At 39.6% G+C, this 14,417-nt stretch overlaps 1 protein-coding gene across 6 annotated transcripts in view; it reads left to right on the top strand.

Moving 5' to 3' along the window:
- The window catches only part of SSBP2 (single stranded DNA binding protein 2), a 138,662-nt gene that overhangs the window by 103,180 nt on the left and 21,065 nt on the right, over positions 1-14,417 (top strand). For 3 of the 6 annotated variants that reach the window (XM_054651903.2, XM_054651899.2, XM_054651901.2), the window contains 6 exons: positions 3,404-3,463; positions 5,131-5,197; positions 5,360-5,430; positions 7,452-7,543; positions 11,605-11,653; positions 12,648-12,683. In XM_054651903.2, the coding sequence (XP_054507878.1) occupies positions 3,404-3,463; positions 5,131-5,197; positions 5,360-5,430; positions 7,452-7,543; positions 11,605-11,653; positions 12,648-12,683 (375 nt within the window). The remainder of the gene's footprint in view (positions 1-3,403; positions 3,464-5,130; positions 5,198-5,359; positions 5,431-7,451; positions 7,544-11,604; positions 11,654-12,647; positions 12,684-14,417) is intronic. The other 3 variants (XM_054651904.2, XM_054651902.2, XM_054651900.2) reach the window with 1 other exon arrangement.

Below are 14,417 nucleotides of genomic sequence, written 5' to 3'. Positions count from 1 at the left end.
TGAACTTGCCTTTCTTTAAAGTACTCTTAGCAATTCAACACGGAATCTTGCTGTAAGTGCAGGAGGCTTATTAAATTTAACATTTCACTCCCTGATTTTATTTTCTGTCATCTCTATTATTCTAGTATTCTAATACTTTCCTCCTTTTAGGTTTTTGAGCCTTTTTGTTAACCTTCACTGTAAGTTGGTAGATGCAAGTATTCTGCGGTGACTACACGAAAAGTTTTTTCTTTATGGCTTCTTTTTCACCCAGCTTAGTAGAAGGTTCTTCTTCCTTTGCTCTCAGCTGCAGGATTGGCAGCCTTCAGGATACTTTTTGTGATGCCAAATTAGTGAATTTCATACCTGTGGGTAGGAATTACAGTATATTGCTGCCAACACATATTGGTGGCACCTCCATCTCAGCAGTGGCTTAGGTCTGGCTTGCTTGCCTGTTTCTTTATTTTATTCATTTTTTGGGGCAGTTTTTGGTTGGTTATTTGGGTTTGGTAGGGATTTCTTTTGAGTTTGGGGGTTTTCCCCTTTTTTTGTGGTTGCTTGTTTGTTTCTGTCTTGTTTTTTAGTTTTAGTTTTGAGGGATTTTGCAGGAGGTCTGGTTTTGTTTGTGTAGGTTTGTTTTTTAAATGGGTTGCGTCTTTTATGTGTGCTTTGGTTTTGTTTTTTTGGGTTTTTTTGTGGTGTTTGTTTGGTTGTTTGGGTTTTGCTGGGGTTTTTCTGTTTGGTTGTTTGGGTTCTTGGAGGGTTTGTTTTTCTTTGGGAGGATTGTTTGTCTTTTGGGGGTTTTGTTTTGTTTGTGATTGTTTGTCTGTTTGCTTGCGTGTTTTGGAGTGTTTTCTTCTGCTTTTCCTAACACCTTATCATGTCTGCCAGTTCTTGAACTCCATTGGAGAAGTTGATTTTAGTCCCTCTGTCTTCTTCCTACCCCACAGCTGAAATTGCCTGTTGCATTATTGAGTATTTTTCAAGCTTAACTCCAAGACAAATAAAGAGTCTGTCTTTCTCAAAATTCAGTGTGAGCATCCATTTAAGGTGCATTTTAAATGCTGAATTTTAGGCTGAGGCAATAGGCAGAAATGTCCCAGTCTTTAGCATGCAAACATTTTATTTTCACCTTCATAAACAAGTTCTGAGTGACCAGTTCAAGGTCTGTGGGCACTGCTTTAATTTAGTGCCAGCATTCTAAGCCCAGTAAGTTCAGGGCCGTTCGTGCTGCAGGAGAGGGGCAAGGAGGAGTTGCCAAGAATTGAGGAGAGAAGGATGCCTGCTGTAAGAAATGGAAGCCCAGAGTGGTTCCTCCCTAATGGACATTCCAGCAACTCCTAATAAAAAAAAAAAGAGTAGGAAATTAAAGTAAAACTAACTCAGAGACTAATGCCAGGTGTTCTGGAAATGACAAGGGAGGCGGTGAATAAACACATGGCACAAAGTTTCTGCTGCTTGAGTTTGTTTCTTTCAGAATCCACTGCTCAATAATGTGTGTGGGGACTTCAAAACCACTCCTGCTGTCATGAAAAGCTGAGAGTATTTAATATATTTTCATTAAAATGTTGGACAGAATTTCTTTGTTGTCTTGAAACATCTTGGTGGAACCTTTTTGTGGACAGACAATATATAGAGTACACAATATGATATATACAATATAGTGTTATTGGAGAGGGAGAAGTTCAGTCACTGACACAAAAATGAGAATATTTAAGTTTGTAATGGCAACATCTTTCTGGAAAGCCAAACCATAGGAACTACTTGAAATCTGCTTGTTGCTGATTGCAGCTCCACCTGGGTGTAATGGAATTCATAGCTACATGAATATTTACAGTATATAGTACTTGAAGGCTTGGAAGGAGTAGGTTTTTTTATTACTATTGCATATTAGTAGGCAGGTTCTGCTCTTTAGACATGGCTGAATTCAGAGACAATTCAAATTTCCCCTTTTTTGAGCTGCACAGCTGTAAATAAAGTTGAGTTTCATTTGCTGGAGGAGACAAGTCAAACCCAGGGTCCTCACTGGAGTGGCTGCACTCAGTTGACCTCTGTGGAAATGGTTGAAATTCTAATTTCCTGACACTTCTACTGTTTCATGAGGGCCTCATCACATGCACAGCCTTTCTCTTTCTTATCAGAGGTTCTCACCATCAGAGAAGGCACAAAGGAGCCTCCCTCTTCTACAGCACATCATTTCACGTATCTTTTTATTAATCTATTCACAATTGTTATTGAACTTTCTTTTCCAGTTTGTAAACCCTCTGTATTTTAAATTGCTTTCTAGCACTACTTTGAGTGCATGTTTATGTAGGTTACATTATTTCAGCTTTCATCTGATTCCAGGATGTGAAAGGTTTCATTAATTTATTGATGTAAGATCATAGGGAAAATTCCAGTAGTAATTATTGGTAAAATAATTGCAGTTTCTCTGCTAGCTGTTGCTAGTCTAAATCAGTCTTTTTGTCCCTGTGCTCAGACACAGCATACTTTTATCTCTTCACTTTCTTCTGGAGCTGTAGGTACTCCTGCTTGCCAAAGCCATCCTCTTCATCTTCTGTTTAGTCAGATATTTGTGCCTTTTTCCTGTAGATTTGCCACTCATCTCTTTATATTTCTAGACTACTGCCACACTTTGGGGTGGAATGAGCTGAGAAGTTAAATGCTGTTGCTGCCAGTACCACTCGATTATCTGGGGGCCTGGCCTCGTCTGTGGGCTGTGAGGTAGCTCAGGGGTGGCCAGGAGCCACCAGACCCTCTCAAGGTGTGGATGGTGTGCCAGATCTGGGTATAAAGTGAGGTGTGAGGGAGGAGATCCAGTGTGAGAGCAGGGAGGCATGGCAGGAGCGCAGCACTGAATTGACATGGTGACTGAAACCAGCAAAATTCTAAGTATTTGCAGCATCAGCTGGGAACCTGTGCTCCCACAGGTTAAATTTTGTGTTGCTTTTTATTGTATTATGAAGAAATGCATGAAAAGTATTTGTGAATTATTTTGATCTTCCTTACCTCTGAACTCTCCCAAGAACATTTTGTTTTTTGTTCTAAGGTTCCATCTTTCCCCCTTCTCTAGTGGAAAGTATACATGTCTGATTATGGTTTATTCTTCACTATTATTGCATTAAGTTTTTTATATTCTGCTCTTAAAAGTGCAGAATATAAAAAACAAATTGTTAAATAATGTATCCTGATAGATGGGTTGGCTGAGAATCTCTGAATTGATGTAATACTGCTAAGCATTGTGGAACAATGTCCAGGGCTCTCCGTGGGAGTGTTGAGGCTGGATGGGTGTGAGCGTGGCAGTGGCACAGCGTGGGATGGATGGATGGATGGATGGATGGATGGATGGATGGATGGATGGATGGATGGATTTACAGGAGGGGTGGGATTATTCAGCAGTGTTTGTTTCCTTCTCTCCCTGCAGCCTTTCATGTCCCCCCGGTACCCTGGAGGCCCAAGGCCACCTCTCAGAATACCCAACCAGGTAAGGCTGGTCCCTGCTGCTCTGCTGGCCCTCTGCTGCTCACTTCTGTCTCAAATGCTTCACTCCCTGCCCAACTCTGGTGGGCATGCAAATTATATTTATTCCACAGTAAATACGGGGATTATCGGTAAGAAACAGGTCTCATGAAGTGCTCTGTGGCTCCCAAAGACACTCTGGCAACTTTGTAAAAGCGCTGAATTCCCAATTTTCTCTCATCTCCATCTAAGGATGTGCAATGCCAGCGAGACAAGGATGAGTAATGAGCTGCTGTTCGTCAGCAGGGACCTTTTCTGGCCCATCTGTGAGAAGAGGGTTCTGGAAGTAGAGAACATTTGTGTTTTCAAGTTCTCCATAGTGCAGAAAGAGGAGGAGAAAGAGTTGTCAGCAGATGAAAAGTTAAAGACAAGCAGACAGAAAAACATCAGTGGAGCTCTGAGAGGAAAACTAGGTCATTTACAATATTGGGAAAAGTAGAGAGGATAAATGGAACAGGTAGTTTGGTTCAACTTTGGTTTCCAGGACTGCCTTTTGATTGTCACACTATATCCCAGCCTCATTTCTGGCTATTTTTTATATTTGTGTAACACAGTTTCAACAAATTTGTCATTCCTTTTGACACACTATCACCAGAAGTTATGAAATCTAAATTTCAGTGAGCTGGATTTATCAGGTTGCAGGACTTGTCCAGGTGTTGCTCTGCCTGGTGATGTTTGGGATCAGGTAAAGCTACCTGTACCAGGGCTACTTCCTCACCAAGGCCCTGGGGGACTTAATTAACCTTGATGAGGTGATCATCTGTGCAGTGCCATTAGCACTGCACTTAATATCTGATAACATTTTACTGCTGTAACTCAGTTCACTCCTGATTTTTGCACTTCCCCAATACCATCTGAGCCAGAGGTGTCGAGCCCCCTGAGCCAAGGGTTTGGGTTTCACACCCTCTGTGCCTGAGCTCAGTGACTCCTGGCAGGTGGGATGTGGTGGCTGGAAGTGCTGCCAGCCTGCAGGTTTGGTTTCAGCAGTGTTTTTGTCTGCACACTGTGGTATTTTAAGTCCAGAGTGGAAGGTAATCACATAATCCCAGTGAACTGCAGCTCTTGCTGCATTCACATTATGCCAAATTCATTAATTGCTGCTTTAGCAATTAATGTGAGTAACTGATATTACTCAAGGTGCAGCGTGGATGGGCAGGGTGTGGAAGCAATAAACTGCTGTGGTGCGGCTTTAAGGCCCAAATTTTGATTAGGTGGTAGTTTGGTCCTGGGATTGTGGAAAGGGTCCCTGCCCATGGCAGAGGGTTTGGAAGGAGATGAGTTTTAAGGTCCCTTCCAACCCAAACCATTCTGACATATTGCTCACTCAGGACACGTTTTGCTGAAAATGTGATGGTGCTTTGAAATGCTAAATAGCACCTCATGGATCAGCTACAAAGACCCATTCATAAAAGCATTTTTCCACTTGACCCAGCTGCAGGTAAAATCCTGTAAAAATGAGCTTTAAACCTAATTCAGTAAACCCAGAGGGCAGATTAATGTGGGAATTTAAAAGCACATTAACACCTGACTCAGAGGAAACATCCAGGAATTAGTAATGAAACGTGTGTGCTGTGTCTTTACCGTGAATTTCAAGGCATTCTGTGTTTTTCTGCTCTGTTTTCCCTGCCTCAGGCCCTCGGAGGTGTCCCGGGGAGTCAGCCCCTCCTGCCCAGCGGGATGGACCCCACACGGCAGCAGGGTGAGTGTGGGACCTCTCCACTGTGCTGATCCTTGGGCTTTTCCGTTGATTAGAGAGGGATGATTCATTAAAAGTAGCTGTAGAAGGTGATTGTGTCTTGCATAGTTAAAGCAGTTGTGTATTGCATGTATAAATATAACATATTTTATATTTTGTTCGCAGGTCATCCAAACATGGGTGGGCCGATGCAGAGGATGACTCCTCCAAGGGGAATGGTGCCATTAGGACCACAGGTACTTTCTACAGAGGGGTTATCCTTAGTGACAGGCCTATACTTAGTCTGTATTCTCTGTCTTTGCTTAGCTTGGAGATTCCCAGGACTTGTTTTCATAACCCCTTTTTAAAACAAACCTCCCGTTTTACAAAACAAATGTGTTCTAAGTTGCAGCTGTACAAAATCGGAATGAAAAATCTGTCATTTTCATAAATACTTGGGATTAAAAGAAGAATCCCTTCACTTGCTTTCTTTAGAAAAGTGTGTATTGTAATCAAAGACTGACACTGGCAAGGCAGACCAGGAGTGGAGTAGGTGTTTCCTCCTCCTCCTCACTGATTATGCTGTTCAGGAGGAAAATATTAATAGCCTCTAACTTTGCCAAAAATACCTCTCCAAATTCTGTAAACTTTTTCTTTCATCCACTGATGATCTAAATTTTGGCACAGGCAGCAGAGATTTTAGTGTGAAGTGAGATGTCCAGGCTACCAATTGTCCCCATGTCCCCCTCGAGCATCTCTGTGGCTCTGTCCCAGAGGACAGAGGACAAACAGTCCTGGTGCACCCCTGGAACACAAATCCAGGAGTTTCCTCTGTGTTTTGTCAGCACTGCAGTCAGCAGCATGTGGGTGGTGGTGTTCCTCACTGGTGCTGCCAGTGTTTTGTTTCACAGTGTGCTTGTTGTGCCCACACTGTGCATTTTTGCTTCCCCATTTCAGATAATCTCCCTGGTGGCTTCTTGTTTGAATAACAACTAAACTCTAAATTATTGAATAGCTTTGCCTTTCAAGTCTGTTCACAACTGTCTGTACAGTTTTGGGTCTTCTTGCTACAAACCAGTTGTGCAGTTCTTCACAATCTCTGCTGAGCAACCAGCAAAATAAATATAAAATAAAATATATTTGGTATTTTTTTTATGTGGCCCTGAAATGTATTTGCCATTTTTGGAGGAGGAAAGAGAAGCTCTGCTGTGCTGCCATATGAGATTGAGCTGATCCTTTATGCAGCACCATTAGTCACACTGCAGGCAAATCTCATGCCACTTTTTATGAGGATAATTTTTCCATTTTTGCTGTCATTTAACCAGTGTTTTTGTAAGCTTCTTCTTTCTTGTGTTCAACATCCTAACCTACGCAAAATTTAAGTCCAAAAAATTTAAGTTCACAAAAGACTCCCTAATGGGATCACCAAATACCTGGGCTCTGCAGGGAGCATCACTGCTCTGGAAGGACACCTCTATGGGTGGCAGTGCTGTTATTTAGGCCAAAGGAGTAAATCTGCTTAGGATTAGAAGTAATTTCAGGTGGAAAATTGTATAGGTGAGACAGATTGTTCTGCTTGTATTCCATTGAATAAAAATAGGTGTAATTTATATTTTTGTGCAAGTAGTGCAGTCGAACTTTGGTCATGGTATCAGGACATAAACTCAGATTTTATGGGCGTTGGGTATTTAATTTGTTAGCACATTATTTATCATATTAAATACTCTTCATTTTGATTATCAAAGACCTGGGGTAGTGGAAAGTGTCCCTGCCCAGGCCAGGGGTGACACTGGATGGGCTTTAAGGTCCCATCCCGGGATTCTGTGATTTATTAGAATTGAATCATGGAAAGAGATATGTAATAGTGCATTAGAAAAGTTATATCATGTGTTTAATTTTATACAAACATAATGAAAGCTAGGTAGAAATGATACCATTTAATATCTCATAATCTTAGTAGAGGATTCTGATTTTGAATTGCCTTGGTTCAGAAGTTGAATTCATTATAAAACCTGACCCTTGCTGGCCATTAACTTGAACTCAATATGTGTAAATAGTATAATTCCCCCTGAAACCATGTCAACCATTCTTAGCCAATTTCTGTTGTTTGTGTTGTTTCTCCTTGGGGTTAATGATCCCAATTTTTAGTCAACAGTCAGGGAAGCCTGAAAGCATGAATGGCATGGCCTGTCCTGGCAGCAGTTGCACAGGGACGTCATTAACCTGCTGTCCTTTCTTTCCCCCTCCTCTTTGGTTTTGTTTTTTTGTTTTGTGGTAGTCTGACCCTTGGTTGTCGTTGCAGAACTATGGAGGTGCCATGAGACCCCCTCTGAACGCTTTAGGTGGCCCGGGGATGCCTGGGATGAACATGTAAGCACAACACAAATCCTACTGTACCTAGAAAATGCCATTATTGCATTGCAGAAGGAGCAGTTGGCACAGACAAGGCAAGGAGAACGTGCTTTGATGACCAATAATTGCAATTTCAAGAAGTGAACCCACAGTCTTAGAGGAGCCTTGGCTGTCCTAACAAGTCTGTACAAATACTCAGGTTTTTTTCACAGATCAAACTTCAAATACTGGGAATATTTTGTCAATATAATCACTGATATATCCTTGTATGCATTTTTAAAAATGACATTATTTATATTTCTACTTACTGAATATCTCGCGAGGAATGTTTTTTCTCTGCAAAATAAATCAGTTCTTAATTGTAGCAAAATAGCCTTTGTCTAGAACTATTTATAAGAAGGACAGAATTGATTTGAAAGTCTTCCTAAACTGCAGTTCTTGTTTCCCTAAGTACATTTATTTCCAGTCCAAACTGCTAGAGGAGCTGTACAAATATGAGTGCATTTCTGTCAGTGTTTCTGTGTATTTCTGGATCTGGAAAATCATCTGGTAAAAATGGACATAATCTGAGTTCAGGTTTATTCTAAATGTGAATGTAGCCATGGCAGGGTACTGAACCTTATATCTCTGAAGACAGCCCCCCTTTTAAATGTGTAGAAATACTTCAGATGTAACATTAAGAAAGCAGTAAAGATTTCTATATGCTTTCTCATTATATCATAGATACCCATTTTTACTCTAGTTTTTATAGAAAACGTAAATAAGAAATGACAATTTTAATTTTGAGTAAAAAGTTACCACTGAAGAAGTCAAAGAGGTACAGAAATAGATAATGTAATTTTGAAAAAACCACCATACCTCTAACAGGTTTGGATTTCCAGACATACATTGAATTCTTGAGGCAAATAAATTAAAATCTGAACTTGTGTGTTGCTCTATCATATACATCCCATGTGGGGATTTAAGACAATTCTAGGAGCCTTCCTGAGGGTAGGCATTTATGATTTTCAGTTAAATTGATGTGGAAAAAACATTTAGACCTTTGAAATTCAGTGTGAGTCAAGTAGAGGCACTGTAGCGGTTTTCCTCAGCAGAAGACTGTACAAAAAAAAAGGAAATTTACTTTCCAGAAGTAAATTGAAGGCTAGATAAGATATTTTGAAACTATTTATTCACATAAATGAGAGTTTCCCAGGAAAGGTAAGAAAAGAGTTTTTTCTGTATGACAAAAAGATTTCCTGGCCTACCAGAAAGAGAGAAGATGGATTGAAGTACTTGTACTGTGCTCTTTATAAACACATTTTATCAAAGGGTTGCTCTGAGCTGGGATTCTTTGGAATGTATTTTCAGGAGATGAGGGTGTTTCCCCACTGTAAATGTAGTGCTGTCTCTGAAATTGCAGTGAGGCCTCAGAGTGAGGGCTGGCCTGGGGGCAGTGGCAGAGGATGGACCCAGGTGTGCTTCCCTCACCCTTTACCCGCTGTGGAAATCACATTTCCCCTGCACTAAGGATGTCCCTTCCCACCTGAGTGTGTTCTTTACACGACAATTCCCCACTGCCCTGTTCTTCATTTCCTCGGCGTTTTGGCCGTGTCAAGTGCAAAAATGTGTGTTCCACAGAAACAGCTGCCCTTTGAAATCCAGCTTTTCCCCCTTGGAATGCGAGGAGAAGCTGCTTTGGTTAAGAGCAGACTATGTGCCAAATAAAGTGTGACAGTTTTCCTGGGTGAGAAAGTGTTCTTTGTGGTCAGAAAGGGCAGCCTGAGGGCTCCTAAGGCAGCGTTTCAGCCCCTGCCATCCACACCTGCAGCACTGCTGGGTAATTCCTGCCTTTGTCATCAGCAGCACCATCCCATTCCTGTTGGACTCAGCTGATGCCCAACCCATCTTCTTCCACAGAACAACTTCATTTTAGGCTGTAAGTTTTTCAGTTGGAACTTGGCACAGCCATTTTTAGGATGATTTCATGTCTCTGCCAGTTTTTGGAAGAAAAAGGCAGATTTCAGGGAGCCTCAGTGTTATATTTCACTGGTGATTTTTAACACCCTGTGTGACCTGCAGTGCTGTCTCAAGCACTAAGAATATCTCAGTCATGCCTCAGATTTTAAAAAAAAGAAAAGAAAAAGGTGTGATTTTGTCTTTTAACTTCAATTCACAAACTTGAGTCTAGATGTTTCATTTCCTGATGGAATATATTTGCCTCTTGGGAAACTGGAATTTCAGACTTTTATTTTTTCAAGCCAGAATTGACACTTACAGGATAAACTCTAAAAAAAATTACAGAAAAAAAAATGGTCATAGCAACAGAGACTTTGTGAAGTATTTTGGAATTGGTGCTTGTATGGTTATGTTTTATGACCTTGTTGGTGCTTCCAAAATAAATGTTTAGTAAAAGACAAAAGACCTGCTTGCATGGAATTAAAAAAATAAAAAATGAAAAAAAATTGCAGTTTGGGGGTTTTAGTGTGTGTTTTATAAGCATTTGGCTCCACAAAATCCATGTGGCTTTCCAGCAGAATCTGCTGCAGTGATTTCTTAAGTCTGTACTAAAAGCTGTCCAATAAATCCGAAAATTCCTACAGCTTTTTAGATGAAAGGTGAGTTCCCACATCTCAGTGTAATTTCTGAGTTTCCATATTCCTGTGGGTTAACCCAGTTTTGTCTCTGATTTAGTACATGTCACAGAAATGACTGCAAGGGTTTGGGGTGAAAACAGACTTTTAAGTGCTGTTACAAATATTCCTGATTTTTCTGAAAGAGAGGATCCAATAAACCAATGAAAAATAAGAAAAAGAACAGCAAGACCAAAAAAAAGAAAAAAAGGGTAATATTTCACTATATGATCATCAGCAGAGGAGAAATTGCTGAATATTTGACCTGAGGAGCGTTTTCTCTCTCAGTCTTTCTTTGAATGATGCAGAAAAGACCATACCAACATTCTTGATTTCCAGCATTCCAACAATAAAGGCAGTGGAAATAAATAAATTTTCTGTTGGGTTTTTTTTTTTTTTTTTGAGATTGTTCCTTTATAGTTTCATCAACAACGTAATAAAAAAAAAAAAGATTCAATATTAAATCCCTCAGGCAATGTATGCGCTTAATAGCTTTTATTTCTGCAAGACTTAGGGAACTTTCAGAACTCATTAATGAAGGGTGATTCTTTGTGTCTGTTCCAGTCTCTCCCCCATGCCTGGCGAGCTGCAGTGGTTAATGTTGCTTTTCCACAGCTAATGAGGCCAAAAGGCCATTGAAAACATGAAAGTTTTGTCATCTGCTCTGCGTCTCTGTTGTCAGGGCCTTCAGAAAGTGATTCAGTCTTGTTTGTAAATAAGCAGGAGCTCTTGGTACTCCCAGAGGTAATTATGGATTTGAGACATTGTGACTGCGAGCATGGAGATTTTACCTCTGGTGTGTCTGAGTCCCCTGTGCATTGTTAAGAGATGAAGCCTCACCCCCAAAATATTTTTCTGGGTTCAGCTGAGAGTGAGAAACTTAAAATAACAGCAAAAGTTGTGAGAAAAACCCACTGAGGATTTTCTGGGTGTAATACATGAAATTTATATCATGGCTGTTGCTGTTCTCATGATGGTCATTCATCATCATCATCCTCATCACCATACAGGGATCATAGCAACCTATTTTGTATGGCTTGTTCTTTTACAAATTAGGGGTTCCCAAAATATTTATTAGCTAATTGCACAAGTTTTGCTAATGGAACCTGACTATACTGCAGTATTCTAGATCCACAGTAAATGAATCCATCCTCAGTGCTTCAGGCATGAGCTTAATCATGTGAGCAAGATCACTGCTTTTATGACTGAACATTTATTTATTTTATGACTTGAATTTATTTTCTGAGTAGTAAATAAATTAATCAACTCACCAAATGACTGAATAGCAGTGCCACAACAAAAATTCTGCTCTTGCATTTTAACTTAGTATAGTTATGGTTTGTAAACACACTTTAGTTTGAAAAAGCCATTTCCTTCCTCTGGAAACAGGTTATTCAGATTTTTTTCCTCAGAGCTGGTGAGAGGATGAGGGTGGTTCTGTGTCTCATCATTCTTCTTCTGTTTCAGGGGTCCTGGGGGTGGTAGACCTTGGCCAAACCCAACCAATGCCAATTCTGTAAGTAAATATTACAAATGTACTTGACATCTCTTGTGTTTAGAGAAGTATCTTCATGCCAGGCCCAGCCTTGGTTGTCCTGGCATCCTAAACAAACAGGACATTTCTGGTATTTCTCCAGAAGGCAGAAATTCTTCATTTTCATTCAGGGATCATATATCATTAGTTTAAAAGTGTCCATTTTGGGCACTTGTAGATGAATAAGGTGGGTCTGGCTTGCCCTGCTAAACAGTTCTTCCCGCTTTTCTCACTTTTGGCTTTTGAATTCTATGTGTGAAATTCTTCAGTTTTCTTTTGCATAAACTCAATTAAAATTTATATTTTTTAGCTGATAGTTAAAGTCTTTTCAGTCTCTGAAATCAATTGGCGACTTCAATAATAGATTTAGTTGTAACAGTAATTTGGCTGACAAGTTGTCTGTAGAGAAACTTGTGTTTGTCAGTACAGTTGTTGCTCCCACAGCAGCACTGGCCTGTGTTCCTTTGGAGAGAATAACAGCAAAGGCAGTAACAGAGAAGGAAACCAGATTATTCACAGGATTTCTCCAGGACACTGTCCTTAAAAAAACATAAATAAAAAATGGAAATAAATACCAGTATCTTCTAAGGCAAAAGATGTGGGGACTTCTTTTCCTTTTGTGGTCAAGATTGTATTCAAAATTAGGTATCTCTAAGAACATACAAATTCAGTTTGTGCTTGGCTGACTCTGAAGTCCTGCTGACTGAAATGCAAGTATGTGCAGACTGAGTCCATACACCTTATAAACTACATTGCCTTAGTAATCTTATACCTTAACATTTTAATATTTTATTGGGTTTTTAGTCAATTTTTTGAAATTGCTGAAAAGAGGTGTTTATTTTGACAGCAGAGGCATTTCCCCATGATTTCAGCTGTGTGCTTAGTCACTAATTGAATCAGCCCTCACCTGCAGCTGCAGGAGCCCATCCCAGCACACAGGGACCAAAAATCACTGTTTTTTCTGTTGATGTTACAGATACCTTATTCCTCAGCCTCTCCTGGGAACTATGTGGTGAGTGCCTTTGTGTGTGTTTGTTGGACATCACATCTCATTTGGGCAGAGGAACAGCAGCCCAGATGCTGAGGGGAGCCCCCATGTGAACAGGCTGCACATCTGGCCTGCACCAAGGTTTCCCAGCCCCCTCTGGTGCAGATGTGGGTGCTCAGCACCAGAACCATTGTCAGCCTGCTGCAGATTGCCCTCAGCGCTGCTGCACTTCAGGGAAAACATTTCTGTACCTCATACCATGTGTTGTCCATAATAATGAAGGACAAGAAGCCCCTTGGCTTTCTCAGAAAAACCGTGTTGTGTGAGAGGTTTTGATCTTCTGCAGGAAAAAGGTGTTAATGTGTACTGCTGGATTTTGTCTCTGTAGCTAGAGATTAACTTTGTTTAATATTTTAGACTCTCTGTTGTTGTTGTGGCACTCAGGTTATTTGTATGGCTGAGGAGCTTTTCCTAGGCAGATAGTTTATTCTGTTTTTATCACATGCACATAGCTGGTGTCACAGGGTGAGGAGGGAGAATTATATAATTAAAAGCAATTTATTTTGTCATTTATTTTACAAAATTAGATGGGGGAAAAGGTTATGATTCTTGCAAGTGTCTGTAACTTACAGGCCTCATTTTGTCACAGCTTGGTGTAAACAGTCAATATTTGCTGTCTCCAAATCAGTTCTTTCAATGCAGAACTTCACAAAGCTCTCTCTGTCTGGAGGAGGTTTTGTGGGTTTGCCACATTCTATTGCTGAAGAATTTAAAGACATTTTGGGAATATTTGACTTCATGGCAAGTAACTGTTTGGTGATGAGGGATGGGCTGGAGAGCTCCTAAAAATGGTTCTTAGTGAAAAGATTTGTAATCTGTACTTACTTGCTTTGAGAACTTAATAAGATTAATCTATATATAATTTATTAATATATACAGATATAAAAACTTACCTATTAGTATAGAAGTATATATAATATCTACAAATAGATATATTATGTATGTATAAATATACATATTATATATACATATTATATATATGTATACATAAATATATACTTTTTATACATTAATAATATTATATTCTAAGAGTGAAAATAGTTGAAAACAAGAAATTCTGAGAGAGGAAAAAACACAAACAATGGAAATAAAAGCAAATTTCAAATGAGATTAAAAAGTTAATGAGGACAAGTAACTTTTCTCATAAATGGTCAGTTAGTTGTTCCTACATCTTTTTATCTGATGTTTAAAAACATGCAGAGAGAGCCCTTAAAAAAATCAAGTAAGGGAGCTTAGTACAGAGGTATATGGAGAGCCTGTGATGCCTAGGGAGTCGTATAGGTTTGGATAAAATGTGGATATAAATCTATGGATAGAAGTTTATAAGTAAAAGATACATGGACAGGTATCCTGTAAGCAGACAGAACACCCAGACCTTTGTAATCACTGCCACTGAAAAGATATCCCTGTCTGAACAGAGTATCTGCTCTTTTAAATTATAACAAAAGAGGTAAAGTACAGTAGTATCCATGTGGCAATGAAAACAATAATTATTTCTAGCAGTTGTGTATGTGTTATTAGAGAAAGTCAATATTTATTTGTTTAACAGCCAGAGCATTTTTGTTTCTTAGTCTTGATCAGATTTGTGCCATGGAAATAACCAAAACATTAAAAAATACACATTCCTTGATGTGGGTTATTTGTGTGTGTCTGTTTTAGGTTTTCTCTAACCTTTTAATTCATGCTAACTGACAGTTT

The sequence above is a fragment of the Agelaius phoeniceus genome, chromosome Z, assembly GCF_051311805.1.
Source record: "Agelaius phoeniceus isolate bAgePho1 chromosome Z, bAgePho1.hap1, whole genome shotgun sequence".
Taxonomy (NCBI): domain Eukaryota; kingdom Metazoa; phylum Chordata; class Aves; order Passeriformes; family Icteridae; genus Agelaius; species Agelaius phoeniceus.
This window is presented reverse-complemented; position numbering and strand designations above follow the sequence as displayed.